Source organism: Ciconia boyciana, chromosome 7, assembly GCF_034638445.1.
Source record: "Ciconia boyciana chromosome 7, ASM3463844v1, whole genome shotgun sequence".
NCBI classification, from domain to species: Eukaryota; Metazoa; Chordata; class Aves; order Ciconiiformes; family Ciconiidae; genus Ciconia; species Ciconia boyciana.
In genome coordinates, this window is record NC_132940.1 from 11,989,574 (window position 1) to 12,004,982 (window position 15,409).

Below are 15,409 nucleotides of genomic sequence, written 5' to 3' on the forward strand. Positions count from 1 at the left end.
CTGTCAGTGTCGTAACTGCTGAGCTGTGATCTGTTTGCCTGCCTTCCTGGAGAGCTGGGCTGCGTCTCCTGAGCATCCAGCCTGTTTGTGGAACTGTGAAAACTCTTAGGGAGCAGAGGTGATAAAGGTTATTTAACTAGCACTTGCCCTCATGCTGGTTTCTATGGGTTCAGTATTTACAGAACAGTTAAACACTCCATAATATACGCCTCTGAATTAATACAGTTGTGCTGGGCTGGGAATCTGCTGTTCCTGTTTATTGCTGTGGGCGTTGAACTTCTATTTAAGGACTCGGGCTGTTGCGGAGTGTGGCTGGCAGGAGCTGGAGCTAAACCCTCTGTCCCTGTGCAATGGGACGGTGAAGCTCCCTCTGGGAAGAGCCCCACGCGTGTCAGATACACCTTCCAGCCCACCGTCACCCCCCCCCACGGGATTGCTGCTCCCTCAGCTCAGTCCAGCTCTGCTCTACCTCCCCGCTTTCCAGGGCAGCAGGCAGGGAGCGGGTGCTGCCTGCTGGAGCTCCGCAATCAGAGGTGCCCTGTGCTACGCAAGCAGGAACCATCTCACAGGCATTTCCACTGCTGCAAAACTGACTTGAAATTCAGGGCTAATTTGTGTACACACCTCTCTTAAGAGCAGAGGGGATCTCGAGCAAGCCAGTGATTTACAGAGGAAGTCATCAGCACCAGTCTTCCAGGTGGGTTTCATTTTCCATGTCCCAGCAAGTTTTGATGATGATGAGCAATGCGTTAAATGTATTGTGTGGTATGTTGCCCTCTTCTTTCCCATACAGCATGTATGCTCACCACTCCCCCCCCTTCTGCCCTCTTTATTTCTGTTGCTTGTTATTTGAAACAGAAGGTTAATAACTTGGAGCCTGAAGGCACATGGCCAAGAACTGATCCAAGCACTACTGGATTAAAAAAACCCACCCTCAAACCCTTAATCCTTGCTAAACTGTCACAGTTTGGTGCAGCCTGTGTTTCTAAAGAGCTTCAGCCTGAACACTGAAAGCCAAAGGTTGGGAGATCTTGGCATAGCCAAGTAAATCTCTGAGATGAGCTATGGGAGGGGTATTGCAGATCTGCTCTTTGGGAGGAAGAACGCAGCGTCCTCGGGGGTAGGGAGCGGGACATGGCACCGGCAATCTCTGCCTGGGGAGCCCAGAGCTCGTTTTCCTACAGTCCAGACCTCGTGCGCAGACGGTGGAGCAGCGTGGGCGAAACACCAGTGGTGGTGGGAGAGGAGGATGCCCAGGGGCCAGCTGCTGCCATTTCGCGTTTCCCAGATAGATAGGTTCATTTTGCAAGAGCGCAAATTAACCTTTCCTCAGCAACAAAAGCCGTTTGTGAGTGTTTCCTGTGAGGGAGGTGGCTGCCAGCTTGCTCCCCGGTGCTGCCTTCTCTCCCCAGGCAGCAGTGATGTTACAGGAAGGTTTTAAAAAAGAAAAAAAGCCACTTACTTAGTGGTCAGGGTGGTCGTGTGCCTGGGCTGGAGGGTGCTTAGCTGCTGCTGACAGGTGGTGGGAGGGTGCCCGTGCAGCCGGAGTGCCTCTGCGGCGCTGGGCGAGACCCGGGCAGAGCAGGGGCATGAGCCAGCCCAGCCAGGGGCCGCGTTTTGGAGCAGGGGGGGAGCATCTTGCAGCGCCGGTAATTCAAACCAAGCCCTTGGGCAAAGACTGACCTGTGTCTACACCTAATAAAGGTGTTTTAAAACTCTGCTGTTGCCTTTTGTGCGCTGGGGTGGCAAATTGTGTATGGGGTGATGCCCCGTCTTTGTACACGTGGGGAAGGTGCAGGCTTACGTGTGAAGCCGTGCCACCGGTGGAAAAGCAAGCATGGGCGGCTGGAAATGGCAACGAGCAACCCAACCCCGTGTTCTGCTTCCTGGAAAGAGGAGCGGGGAGGCGTGAGGCTGGTCTCCACCGCCCCATGGAGGTGATGGAGGAGGGAGCTGGCCCGGGGCGGCTGTCCCAACCTCCCTGAGGGCGTGGGATGCTCCGGCCCGGGAGGGAGCAGCGCTCCACGAGGTGGCAGCAGGTCCTCTCTTTCCTGCGTGGAGAGAGTCCTGGTTTAGGAGAACCAGCAGAGCAGATGCTGGAGAAGACCCCAACAGTGCGCCTCAGCCCCGTGCCCAAGAGCATCTCCTGCAAAAAGTCCCCTCTCGAGGCAAGGAAGAAGACCAGCAAGAAAAAACTCCAGTGGCAAGAAGTAGAGAGCGTGAGTTAATATGGAGCAGCATTTAGCCCTAGAGCTGCAATCCCCTGGAAGTCCTACTAGAGCCTATTTCTCAGCTTTAACTGAACACTAAAACTGAAAGTCTAACGGCAGGAATAGCTTTACCGCCCATCCCGCGTTGGCAGGCCAGGTCGCACCGCTTCCCTCCGTCACGCAGAGAGGGCTGTCTATTTTTTAAGTGAATCCGTGCAGTATGGTAGTTAGACCACAGTCCAACTTCTTGGGGCTTGGTGCCAGGCCCTCCTGAAAACCCTGGTGAATTGGGACTGTGGAGCTCCCTTGGGGTCCCTGTAGCCCCGCCCAACCTGCTTTCCTACCCTCTGGAAAGTCTGGCAGGACCCCCCTGACACATGGGGCTGGGGGCTTGAGGGGCAGTTAGGAAACAGGATAGCACAACTGGGGGCCACAGCCACTCTCTGAACCCCCCAACCCACCCCCAGCACACCCTACGCACAGGTCCTGCACCTAGCCTGGGGCATGGGCAAGGGAGGCAGGGGCTCACAGGGCAGCTGCTCGCTCTGTCTGGCCCGGTATCCCCCCCATCCTCTTCCCTTTGAACTTGAGCCCCCATCCCCTCATCTCCGCATCCTCATGTGGCTGCATACCCACCCCAGCACCGCCAGCCAGAGACGAGCCACCCGGGCAGGGCTGAGGTGGGCAGAGGGGTGCACGGCATCCTTCGGTCACCCTCCCAAACCCATGGGGGCTGGGGCAGGGAGAGCTTGGGCAGCCCCTGCCCTCCCCGGGTGATGAATGAGCTGACAATAAGGTATTGATAAGGAATTAACCTTGAGCCCTTCTTGCTTCAGTGTCAATAGAGCAGGAGCCAAGTACACACGTTTGATTGGAAATCTGTGTTTGGCCTCTGCCACCTCTGCACCCATCGACGTGCTGGCGAGACGAGAGAGGGATGCGAATGGCCCCGCTGCCCCCTCCCCGGGACCCAGACCCCCCCAGTGGGTCCCTCTCGGCTCCCCCAGCCCGCGGCTGCTGGGGTTGACCGTGGGCACCCGGCTCTATGGGGCCGCAGCAGCCTCTGTGCCCCCCACCTGGCATGTGGGGGGCCGGCTACCAGGGCCCCCCAGCCCCCCAGAAAGCCTATGCCCATCCTGCTCCGGCCTCCACTCCGAGCAGTTTGTTTAATTAAGTGTTTTGCCTAATGGGATTGCCTCATTTCCATAACAAACTGGCGGGCTGTCATTAGGTGGGCTCCCTCATTCATTACTGTTAATTAGATATGGATCCCCCAGAAGGCGGCGCAGGGTGATGAACGAGGCCCCTGACACACGCTATTACACATTAGCATTTTCTCAATACATCTGATACATCACGGCCCTCCGCTTCCTAAAGATATTTTAAATAAAATATTAGCAGCCTGCTGCAGGGCGGGTGGAGGGGGAGGGAGGCAGGGTTCCTGCCCCTCACCCTGGCCTCAGGCCTCCTCTGGGATGAAAGCGTACTGGAGAGCAGATGAGATGCCTTGCTGCTCTCTGCCAGCCAAAAAAAGCGGCCAAATCCACCCCTTTCCCCATCCTTGCCACCGCGGATGGAAGGAGCTCCCTGACATCCCTGCTGCCCCCCACATCAGCCCAGGGACACCCCCCCCAGCACCCCATCCCCAGGGGATGCAGCCCTGGAGAGGGGTTAAACACCCCATCAACCTGTCTGCAAAATGTTTGTAAACCAAAAGCGTCGGCGCCAGCCCCACACTGGGGGGAACCCGACCTCCACCCCCCCTGCCCCAGCAGCCTCCTGGTCCTCGCTGTCGGGGGTAACCCTATACCGTGGCGGTGGTCCCTAATGCAGGACATATAGATCTGTTGGGGCTGAGCGCCTCCTGCCCCCAAGTAATGCAGCCGATGAGACTTCATTATAGGGGGGGGGTCCCCTGAGGTGTGCCCTTTGCCCTGCCCTCCTGGCTCCACGGGGGGGGACACAAGTTGGGGGACCCCATCCGCGGTGGGGCAGAGATGCATCATTGCAGGGGGATGCTGGGCGGGACCCCGCCAGCCCCCGTGAGGGGGCTGGCGGGGGTCCCGCCCAGCATCCCCCTGCATCTGTCCCTGCATCTGCCCTGCACCCCAATTAGGACATGGGCCCCCCTTTGGGACATTACCCACATCCAGGGTAATGGGTGTGTGTGTGTGTGTGTGTGTGTCTCCTCCGCTGCCTCTTGCCTGCAAAAGGGAAACACAGAAAGGCGGGAAGCGCCCGAGAAGATTTATACTCGTTTAATTAATGTCAAATGTAGTTTACAAACGGGAGTGACAAGTACCTCTTTGTATAATATACACCGACACACAATCATCGACACACCGGAATATCGCTTTGTGCAACTGGGATTCTTTGGGCAAAGATAGGTAACTCTGATATTTCAATTTTTTTTTTTTTTTTTTAATCATTTAAACTCATTACAGAAGAGGGGAAGCGGCAGATGTGTGTTACAAACCGGGATGCCTCCCTCCCCAGCCTTCCCCCTGCAGCCCCCCTCTTGAAAACAGGGGATGGCTTTACAATTAAAAAAATAATTAAAAAAAAACCAACCCCAAAACAAAGAACCAATGACTAGTTACATATGGTTTTACACATACGTACATAGAGCACACGGCTGGTCCACAACACCTGCCAGAAACCCTGGGTCTCTCCCAGGGTCTATTTCCAAGGAAGGGCTGGGGCAGGGGGTCCTGCCCTCTCCCCCTTCCTGGCTGCGTTTCAAACCCACCCACTGCACCCTCTCCAAATCTCTCTCTGAGGTCCCAGTGCCAGCACCCAGGCAAGCGCAGCCCCGGCTGGGTGGCACCTGCAGCCCAGCCATGCCCCCCGCAAATTTTTCCCCCTTTATAAACCCAGACCCAAGTTCTGTGTGCCTGCCCTTCCCCTGCTCCAGTGCTGCTGGCCAGAGGGTTACCCAGCAGTGACAGCCCACCGCTGCGGCCCCTTCCCCTGCCCGCAGCCTCCCTGGGGAGGCAGGACCCTCCCGGGGTGGCAGGACCCTCCCGGGGTGCCTCGGCTTCCTCTGGTCCCCAACTCTGTAGGGATGTGCCCCTGAGCAGGGAAGGCTGCAGCTCTCCCGTGTCAGAGGCCGCCATGCTGCTGTGAGCTTGGAGGCCTGGGAAACTCTCCATTAGGAATTGTCACCTTTTGCCAAGATGCTTATAAAATACAGCTCCTTCAATCTGGTGGGTTTTTTTTTTTTTTGGGTGCAGTGGGACCCTTCTGAAATCACTCAGAAGATGCCGAGGACAGCAGCTGCTCACTGCAAAAGAGCATCGAGCTCAGGGCAGAGAAGGGGTGATGGGGCCGTCACCCCAAGGCATCCTGCCTCCCCAGCCCTTCCCTCTCCAGAAAGGCCCTGGCAGCCCAGCGGCAAACCCCTCATCCACTGCTGTTTCCAAACTGTCTTAAAATGCCCCGGTCACGTTGTGCTGCCAGGTGGGATCTGCCTGGAAAGACCCTGCGGGAGCAGGGGGAGATGAACTTCCCCGACTCCCCGTCTTCTGGCTTCAGGGAGCTGGCACCCCACGACTGCCTGGGGAGCCGGGACAGGGCTGCACGGCGTGGGGCTGGAAGAAGTCAGCACACAGGGCACGCGTTCGCCTTGGGAAATGGATCAGTATCTGTTTCTTGGGTCCTGAAAATAAAAGAAAAAACAACAAAAAAACAGGCCAGATGGCAGCTTTGGTTAAGGCTGAGGATACGGGAGACAGGGACGAGCATGAGGGACTGCGTGGCAGAAGCCGGGGCTGCGGGGAACCCCTGGCTCCTCTGCTCTGCTAGCCGCAGCCTGCGGGCAAGCCCTGGGGGTGGCCGTGGGGACGAGACAGGGCCGGCTTGGCTCTCCGCTCTAGTGCCAAAACCTCTTTTGCAAAACGCAGGCTCCAGGAGAGCGGGGGAAGCCGGCGTGGGGCAGGGCTGGCTCTGCGGGGCTTGCGCGTCTCTGCCGGGCAGCACCGGGACCCGCTGCAGCCAGCACCGCGAGGGAACCGGCCGAGCCCCTCCGGGCCAAGCCGCCAGCAGGGCCACCCCGTCCCCTGCCACCCCGTCCCCTGCCATCCCTCCCCGTGCCCGCTTCCCCGCTGTCCTGCCTCGGCGGCGGGCACCGGGAGCAGCTCAGGCGTCCTTGGCCTGCAGACGCTGCCCGGAGGGGAGGAAAGCAAAGCAAGGCAGGGGCAGGGGCAGGGGCAGGGGCAGGGGCAGGGGCAGGGGCAGGGGCAGGGGCAGGGGCTGCGGTCTCGGAGGAGGCAGGAGGAGGCCAGCCGGACCCTCGAGCAGGGGCTCCCGGCCGGGGGAAGAGGGCAGCGCTCTGGCAGGCTGCCTCCCTCCAGCTCCGCACCGTTTGCCCCTTCCCCAGCTGGGAAAGGCAAAGGGGGCTGAGCCAGATCCCCCCGCCCTGCCCTGCCCAGCCCCCCGGTGAGGAGTTAAAAGCCGTGTCTTTCCGGGGATAACGATTCTATTATAAATAGCCCCATTAGCTACAACTAATGACAAAAATCCACCTCCTCTACTCCCCATAAGTTCTGTAAGTTATGGGCAATGCTACAGCCATTACTAAAAGCTGTTAACTTCATATCTGAATGAGGAAATATACACCACAGAACATTAAACCATTTATATTATATATATGTATATATATACTTTTTTTAAACTAATGACTTTAATGCCAAAACTTTGCTGAACCAAGAAAAATATGGGTTTAATGTTCTCTGCTCATTTTTTTTTTCTTCTTTAAAAAAAATACAACCCAAAAAAAAGAAAGGGAAACTTATTAGTATGTAATGTTTGAGTCTATCCCATTTATACACAACATTGTAAACATATATAATCTATATTACATGTGCTTCATTTCTGCCTGGGTGTGTTTTTTTTTTTTCTTTAAACCTTTTTTTATCACTAGAACACCACAAAAAACCGAAACAGAACCAAACCAAAAACCAAACCAAAACAAATAAAAACAAAACAAAAAAACTGAACAAAGAACACAAGTTACAGGTTATTTAACATCTTTCTGTCAAGGGTCCCTTCCCCAGTCTCCTGGGGGTAGAGTGGTCAACAACACAGTCCAAAGGAGGGCTCACGAGCCATCCGCGATGCAAAGCCAGCTCCAGGGAACGGGTGGATGGGAATACTGGTTTTAAAAAAGGGGGCTTCACAACAAAGGGTTTGGTTTTGCCCGCTGCAGATGCTGAAGGAGGTCTCAACATGCGGGACCTGGGAGCCGAGGCTCCCCACTGCTCCTGTATCCTTGAGTCCATGTCTGGAGTCTCTGGTTTGTTTTGTTTTTTTTTTTTAATTTTAAAACGTCTTTTTTTGTTGCTGTCGTTCTTCTCCCCCTTGGTGTGATGAGCTGAGCCGAGTAGCTGGGTCCCGCCCTCCCGCTGGGTCTTTCATAAGTAGATACGCCGAAGGTCTCCAGGAGACGTGATGGTGTTACACTGGGGACAGAGCTTCTTGGCACCCTGCAACCGGCAGACGAGACGAACAGCGTGAGAGAGCGAAGGAGGACAATCCGCATGCTCTGCCCTCCGCCTGCGATCTCAGGGGGAGCAGCACAGGAGCAGGGGGAGCAAGGCCACCCCGCTTCCCCTCCAGGCAAGGCCATTCCCTCCCAACAGCAGGCACAAGCTGTGAGAAGGGGGAGCCCCAACGCCTTCCTTGCCTGCCCTGCAAGACCCTCGCCCCGCTCCAGTCCCCGGCATGAGGCGGCTGGGCAGGCAGGAGGTCCGCAGGAGCCTGAAACCCGGAGCCAAGATGCGTCACCAAACTCAGCAGCTCCGGGGAGAGCAGTCTTTGCAGACTGATTGGCCTGAGCCCCCCGTCCCACTGCACTGTCGTCGCTGGCTGCCAGGCAGATCTGCTCCTTTCTGCTTCCCTTGCTCACCTGCAGCCCCCGATGAGCCAGTTCAGGTCACCGAGCAGGCAGAAACGCAACCCGGCCAGAACAAGTGCAGTTTTCAGCTGGGATGACTGAACAGGTTCATGGTGGGGCTGGACCATCCCGTTCAGGGCAGCACGCTGGGGGACTGCCTCAGCCGTCCTGCGAGAGCCCCAGAGCTGCTGCCATGGAGGAAACCCCCAGCTCACAGAGATGCTGTGGAGATGAGTCTGTTCTGCCAAGGTGAGCTGAAACCAGTAAACTGTGAACTGGGGAGAGGTAATGGGTGGCCGACATGAACGCTACATGAAATAAAACAAGGGCTGATGTACCATCTGTCACCGAGCCTGACAGCAAGAGGGTGTTAATAAGCCTCAGAATCGGGGTCAACCTAAGCCGGTCATCATTAGATTGGCAGATGTGACAGACAGTTGATGGGAAAAATGACAGAAAGATGGCTCTGCTGCGAGGCAGCCTCCTGTCTACAGCAGCAGTGCAGGAAATTGGGATGCCCTGGCTTTCAACACCGACCGCAGCCTTAACACGACCTCCTGCTGCACAGAACTGAGCACAGGCTCTGTCCGAGCACCCCAACTTTTGCTCACTGCTGTCAGACAGGCCCTTCCAGCAGCTAACGCCCAGCGCTCGGCATGATAAGAGAGCTGACAGGGATGCAACATGCCATGTGAGAGCCTGCTGGCTCGCACAAGGCTTGCTGGCAGAACTGAAGCCATTCGGTTCAGTGATGCTGCTGCTCCCCCTTAGCAGGGCTTGTTTCAGTACCTGCAGCAGTGAGCATGGCAGCTTGCAGGACGTGGACGGAGTGGCAGGGCAGGACCGTGACCTGCCACACTGCTTAGGTACTGCTACCTGCATTTGGGGACATCCCTAGCAGAGGAGCTGGCACTGCTGCTTACAAAAGGCAAGCGTCCTTAGAAAAGGTCCTTTCTGCTCTGTGACAACACCTGCAGAGAGGACAGGGGCTTTCTCCCCTAGAAGCTCCCCAGACAAAGGAGAATCTAGAGGAGAGAGTCTCAGGTACAGAAAATTTACACAGGTCCAAGCAATTCACAGGGATGTTGCTCCAAAAAGGTGCAAGTCATGTTTGCTCTGCAGTCTTGAGTACTACCGAAAAGCCCCTGCAGACCAGCCTTGAACCAGCCCCCTCCCTGCTCCCAGTGCACATTATTCCTGGCAGACACGGACTTTGCACATTTGCTGTTCCCTGAGCTTTGGACTTCTGAGTAATCAGGCTCCCATTTGATACCCTTTGCTGCTAGCAGCTGAGCTGCTGCCCTGATGTGTGTAGGAACCACAGGCACTTGCACCTGAGATCTAAAACAGCCACACACAAAGTTCTGTTGAACTAGAGCTGAATGAAACACGTAACGAACACCCAAGACACCGTGGACATCACTCTCAGGGTGAGTCACAGACTGGCAGTGGGACAGACCACTGGTGGTCTGGATGGTGCATCTCGTTCTGGTGCTGCTACCTGTGGCCACGTCCTTCTAGCTGCCCGGGACCTATCTTATCCCCCACGCGAACTGCTGTGCCTGTTTAGACTCTCAGCTTTTTGGGGCAGGGACCATCCCACTGTGCCTGTGCAATGCATCAGGCAGCCACATGGTCTTCACAGAGTGGACTTGGCATGCTGGATTCTGGGAAGCGCAAGCACAAACCACAACTGGAAGGAGAGGCTTAAAACCCTGATGAAATTGAAGACTGATTGTGCCGGACTTTAACAGAGCCTGTTTATATAAAATGCTTTTTTGCTTATGCTCAAGACCAGAGCTTTGGATCTCCAGCATTAGAAAAGGGCAAGCTCTAACTCTGCATGTCCCAGTAAAAACTTCCTGCAGCAGCTACAACAGGTAGGAGTGAAAAATCTAAACATCTGCCCCTTCTGCCACCTTTAAAGTCATTGTGGGCCGGGCTACATAGCAGCACTGCCAAGGAGGGGCTCACTAATCTGGATGCAAATGCCACGAACCAGCCTGTTTCAACTGAGTCCCTGCTCAGGCCTGCATCGCCATACAGCTCCTCAGTCCTCAGAGGCTCCTGTTGCATCTGGTTGGCCTCTTGGCATCGTCTTTGCAGCTGGAGGGTCCCAGGGGAAGTGGCAGGGAGGTGCTGAGGAATTAATTCACAGCATGTTGTCAAAGGGGCAGCAGTGGGCAGCTGCCCGTTTGAGCTTTCCTGTGTGCCCTGACAAGCAGAAGTACGTGTGCATGGGGACTTTAAGGCATTCCAGATGTGACTACTGCACACATCTGTGTCCACGCTCTCCTTCCCAAGACAGGCACAGCTTATTGGCAAGAGGCAGCAAACCAAGTAGCTGGAGCTTCTGCCTCTCTGGACAATGCACCAGGGAGACGTACCTTCTGCAGGACTGGTTTCCTGACCCATCAAATGCCTCAGCCTGCCTTCAGTCTGGGGCGAAGGATGAAGGAAAGCGCTTGCTGCCACCTAAACCCATGTCCCCCTGTGCCTCAGTGCTCCTCTGCAAAGCTGAAAAGCACTTCAGCAGTTATTTTCCTTTAGCTCTGCTGAAGTTGGAGATGTTTGGCTGCAGGTGGGTGGGGAGGAGCACTGAACCCCCTGAGTTCATTTTTCCTGAAGGCAAATCTCAGCTGCTGCCATCTTGCTGTCTTGCATCTCATGCTCTGTTCTGGGATTTGGAGGTGGACTGAGAGAGACAGCTGCAGGCAGATGTGTGTGACCCGTAGTGAGGGAAGACTTGCTAACACCGACTAGGCAGCTCAATGTGGGTAATTTCAGAAGGACAGATTCCTGCAAAGCCACCCTGCCCAGGTCTCTCCAAAGGCTGCGCAGATGCTTGCTATAAGCACAAGTCCTCCTCAGTCAGCCCACAGGATGGCAGAACAAGCCTGATTAAACCGACTGCAGCTTTGCTCCTCTCTTCTGTGGCAAAGCAAGGTCAGGTATGCAATTCCTGCACACCACAGGGAAAGGGAAGATGGGTGGATTTATCCTGCCAGACCCCAGGATCTCTGTCCCGGAGATCTGCTTTCTGCACCACATGCTGATGGCTTTAGGGGGATCCACTCTCCCCACCTAAGGCTGAGAGCTGCACATGGGCAGCCAGGGCCAAGTTTTCAACCACGCCAGAAGGCAGAACCCAACCACGTGTAGCGTAACCCATTTTCTGCAAAAGCTACATGATCGCAGATTGATTTAGGGCAGTGGTGGATGTTGCTTCACCTGCACGTGGGAAGGGCGGCTCATCTTGAGCTCTGAAGCCTGGGTACATTGGAGGGAACAACGGCATCCTACAGACCTTCAGCAGTCTGGCCTGAATGCTGCACAGGCTGACTGCACGTGGCATGCCGGGCCCAGGTCTCTGGGTCTCCCTAGTACTTATGCTTGGTATTAAACAGTTATAATGACAAAAATAATGACTTTGGACCCTTGGGGAAGCCTTTTTGTTTTTTCTTTTTTTTTTTTTTTAAATAAAACTGTCATCCTCTGCACACATAAGCATGTGTGTTAAATTCAGAACTAAGTCCTGATTTTTTCTTTTTAGACTGAAATTGCTTAGAACCTTGTTCCTTACATCTGACTTTTCAGTGTAGGTGTACAACATTTATTGGCACTAGCATTTAAGCTCTCCTCTCTTGTAGAGAGGCACATAAGCTTGTACACACACACATGCTGGCACAGGCACAATGAAAAAGCGTTTGCTCCCCCACTGCTCACCTGCCAGCTGGGGTTACTAAACTTTTCCCTTGAAATAAAAATGCTGTGGAATAATAAGTCCCACCTGTCGGCCATTTCTTTCTTTCTTTTTTTTCCAGGTCCTTCTGCTCCTTTCATCATAGCTTCATGGAAAAGCCTTGATGTGTTATAGCTGCGTGTGCTAGAGTAAAGGCCACCTCAGCTTTTCCATTATAAACCCCAGTTTTGAGGGGTTTATAAAACTCTGCTGCAAGAAGTTTGCTCCAGGGCTGTTACAAAGCAAAGAAAAGGGGCTGGAACCAGGATGGAGTTTATTTTTTCTCCTCCTTTCTTAATTAAAATTTGGCAAGTGATTGATCCACAATACAGGCTAATCACTTGGGGTAGTAGTTTGAAAAATACATTAACGAGAGCTGAGATGTTGAGAAGTCGTTAGGGCTCACATGGTGCCAGGAAGGATTGGAGTATTTTGTCTTAAAGTTGCCTCTTAAAAAAAAAAATGGCGTGATGTCTGCTATAAATTGGCTAAAGCAAGAAAACTCAAAAGGAAGGATTTAGGCACTTCCTGCTGTCTTGTGGGTCTGAAAACGGGCAATTTCCAAGCAGAATATGCTACCAGGCACAGAGAATAAAGAGACACACACACACAGAGCAACTTCGCCTACACAGTGCTACCGTCAAACCTGGGCTGAAAGCTTGCCTATTTTATAGGAAGGAAAACCAAGGCAGAGAAATGACAGGAGGGACCCAAACCAAGAGCCAGCTTCTGCCAGGAGAGGAATCGAACTCCAAGATCCAATTCTCAACCAAGGTGACAGCCCCCTCTCCCCACCCCTGCACACGAAGCGGCAGCTTCTCCTCTGCAAATGCTAATTCCCAGAGAAGCAGCCGTTCACCACTGCCGCTGTGGGGTACCTCCAGTTGTCAGGTAATGGGGTTAAAACAACCAGGAGAGCAACCTTTTTCACAGAGCCTCCTCAAAGGGTGGAGCTCACCCCCACAGGCTGTTGGAGGCCAAAACTGAAATGTTAGTAAATTTAACATATTTATTAGGACAACCTCATGTCAGATAGGAACATCATGAAGGATCAAGCGCAGCATCCTCCATGCAGCTGCTGACTCAGGAGGTCCCTATGTTGCTGGAAGCACTAAGGAATCACCCAGAAGGATTGCTCTCTATCTGCTGTTTCTTACAAAAATACTTCAGCCCGCATGGGATATACGGTATTACAGCCTAGCAAAAGGCGACAAGGCTAAGAACATAGTAGTGTAATCTACCAAAGATATAAATGTGTCAACTGCAGAGCACACATATCTATCGATGGATCCCCTGGAAGCATATTCTGTGATGAAGAAGGCTTTTTAGAAGTGATTTTTTCCTGCTCTTGCAGTTGTCATTTTCAAATAAGCCCAAGACCGGCAAGTACAAGCCTGGGGTCAGCAAATACACATACGAAATGCTGGATCTGGCTGCACAGGCGACAGGGGAAACTCAGCAAACTGCACCTGCTCAATCAAACCTGCCCTCTTTCAGCCCCTGCATGCCTGCACCCACCAACAGCTCCATCACTGGCAAACAACAATCTGACTTAAAAGCTAACTCCATTTACTTCGTAAGGAAGGATATCAGGGTTTGGGAGATCACAGAACCACAGCTCAGAGGGATGTCAAGAACTCACCGATCCATTCCCCCAGCAAGATCTCCTCAACCTGAATTACTGCTGACGGACATGCATCAAACCTGTTCTCACAAACCTCCAAGGACGGAGGCTCCAAACCTCCCCAGCAAAGCACTGCAGCAGATTGCCAACCTTTACTGTCAGAGCACTCTTCCCAGGAGAAGGAAAATGTGAATCTCACCCACTAGTAGCTGTAGAGTCCCTCTCAGTTAATGGGGAAGGATAGAGAAGGGACAGACAAACCTCTTCCAGAGGGATATTCATCCCCCATCACCCAGTGACTCAGGGCTGTGGTCCAACAACCAGCTGAGGATGGACACCTGCCGTGAAGACGGTCGATGTTCAGGGAAATGAACCCCACCTCCTGCTGCCCAGGCTAAGGCTCCCTCCTGCAACACCATTTCCCCTCCTGTCTTTGAAGAACCTGCACGTGTTTTCAGGGGTTTCCAAAAGGGATCACAGGGAAGTCACTCCAGGCTAGTGTCCCAGTTTCTGTGTAACCTGAAGTTATCAACTAGCTCTCTGCATGCAGGATGGATGAATGAAAAATGTCACTGTGTTGAGTGCCCCAGACAACCAAGTAGGGAATAGCAAGCTCATCGGTGTGGTTTGACAGACACGGTGTGGTTTGACACAGCAATACAAAACCAGCAGACAAACCCAGCTGACAAAACAGCTAATATGATTTCCTGGGAAACCAGGCACGATCACATGGCATCAAGCAACATGTTCTTGTATCCCTCTCCCTGTCTCCATTCCTTTTGTGCCTACAACCACAGAGCTGCCCACAGTGTACGCAGCAGACAGCACAACTTTAGTCTGTGGGCCCTGGACCACAGCCCTCAGGCAGACTGGTTCTGCTCACAGAGCAAGTGGAAGGAGAGAAAATCACTCACTCGTCATGTCCTGACGCTGAGTGAAGGGATGGTTCCTCCCTTTCTCCATGGCCACCATGAGGAGGACTGTCCAACCAAGCAGCTTCTATTGGCACTGAGGCACTGGCTAACTCAGCGAGCACCACGATCTCGGTTCTCTTAAGCCATCTCCAGGGTCCCTTTCTGTGACCCCAGCCCCTCCTTCATGTTAATCCAACACAGCAACAGGAGACAGAGATGGAATCTGCTCTGGTGGACGTTTCATCCCCAGAACTTGGAGCCAGTTTGATGCATTGAGCTCTAGTATAACGGTACCTAAGCTAGAGAGCCCAGCATCCATTTGTAGAGCTGGTGATTAAAAATGTCTCCCCCACTCCCTTAGCAACAGAACAGTTATAATTTGGAATTTGACATCAAGATCCAAAAGTCGAAAAATTGTATTTTCAGAAAGCCTAAGCACTTTAAAGATCCAGTCCTCATCAGTGCCCTAGACACCATGGAAGTCAGAGGATACTAGAGATGCTCAGATCATTGTAGCATCATATCCTGGAAAATGTTTAAACCTTAAACCTTTTAAAAACCACTTCACCTCCTCGGGTCCAGAGACAGATGTAAGCACCAAATTTCACCCCGTCTTCAATACCCTGCAGAGGTTTAGAAGTGCTCCCAGGCACTCTGAGCCTTCAGTTCCAAGGCCTTGCTCAATACACGGTCCTTCCTCTCTCTCTCACAAACACTCACATCCTAATTTAATATTAGATCTCGGCTGGGCATATAAACCACAGGCACACAGGAGAAAGGGGACTTTTCACCAGCAGGAATGGCAGATCTCCAGAATGTTCAAAAGGGGCCGGAAGCCCGACACAACCCGCCCGCCCCAACTCCTATTAACTCCAACAAATTGTTTATTGCACAACAGAAGAAAAATGTTGCCCCTCTCCCCCAGCCAAGTCTTTCCATGTGTGCTGCACGCGCAGGCTCCCTCCTCCCGTCCCCGCTGGGGAGCCAGCTTTATACCCAGGGAAAGGTAACAGCAGCGATTATTAC

The 15,409-nt window shown here is 53.5% G+C and overlaps 1 protein-coding gene across 4 annotated transcripts in view; it reads right to left on the bottom strand.

Annotated features, from left to right (window-relative positions):
* Nucleotides 1-7,010: 7,010 nt before the first annotated feature.
* Nucleotides 7,011-15,409, bottom strand: part of RNF220 (ring finger protein 220) — a 225,286-nt gene continuing 216,887 nt past the window's right edge. For all 4 annotated transcript variants that reach the window (XM_072866892.1, XM_072866891.1, XM_072866890.1 and 1 more), the window contains one exon: nt 7,011-7,693. In XM_072866892.1, the coding sequence (XP_072722993.1) occupies nt 7,622-7,693 (72 nt within the window). In that variant the 3' untranslated portion in view covers nt 7,011-7,621. The remainder of the gene's footprint in view (nt 7,694-15,409) is intronic.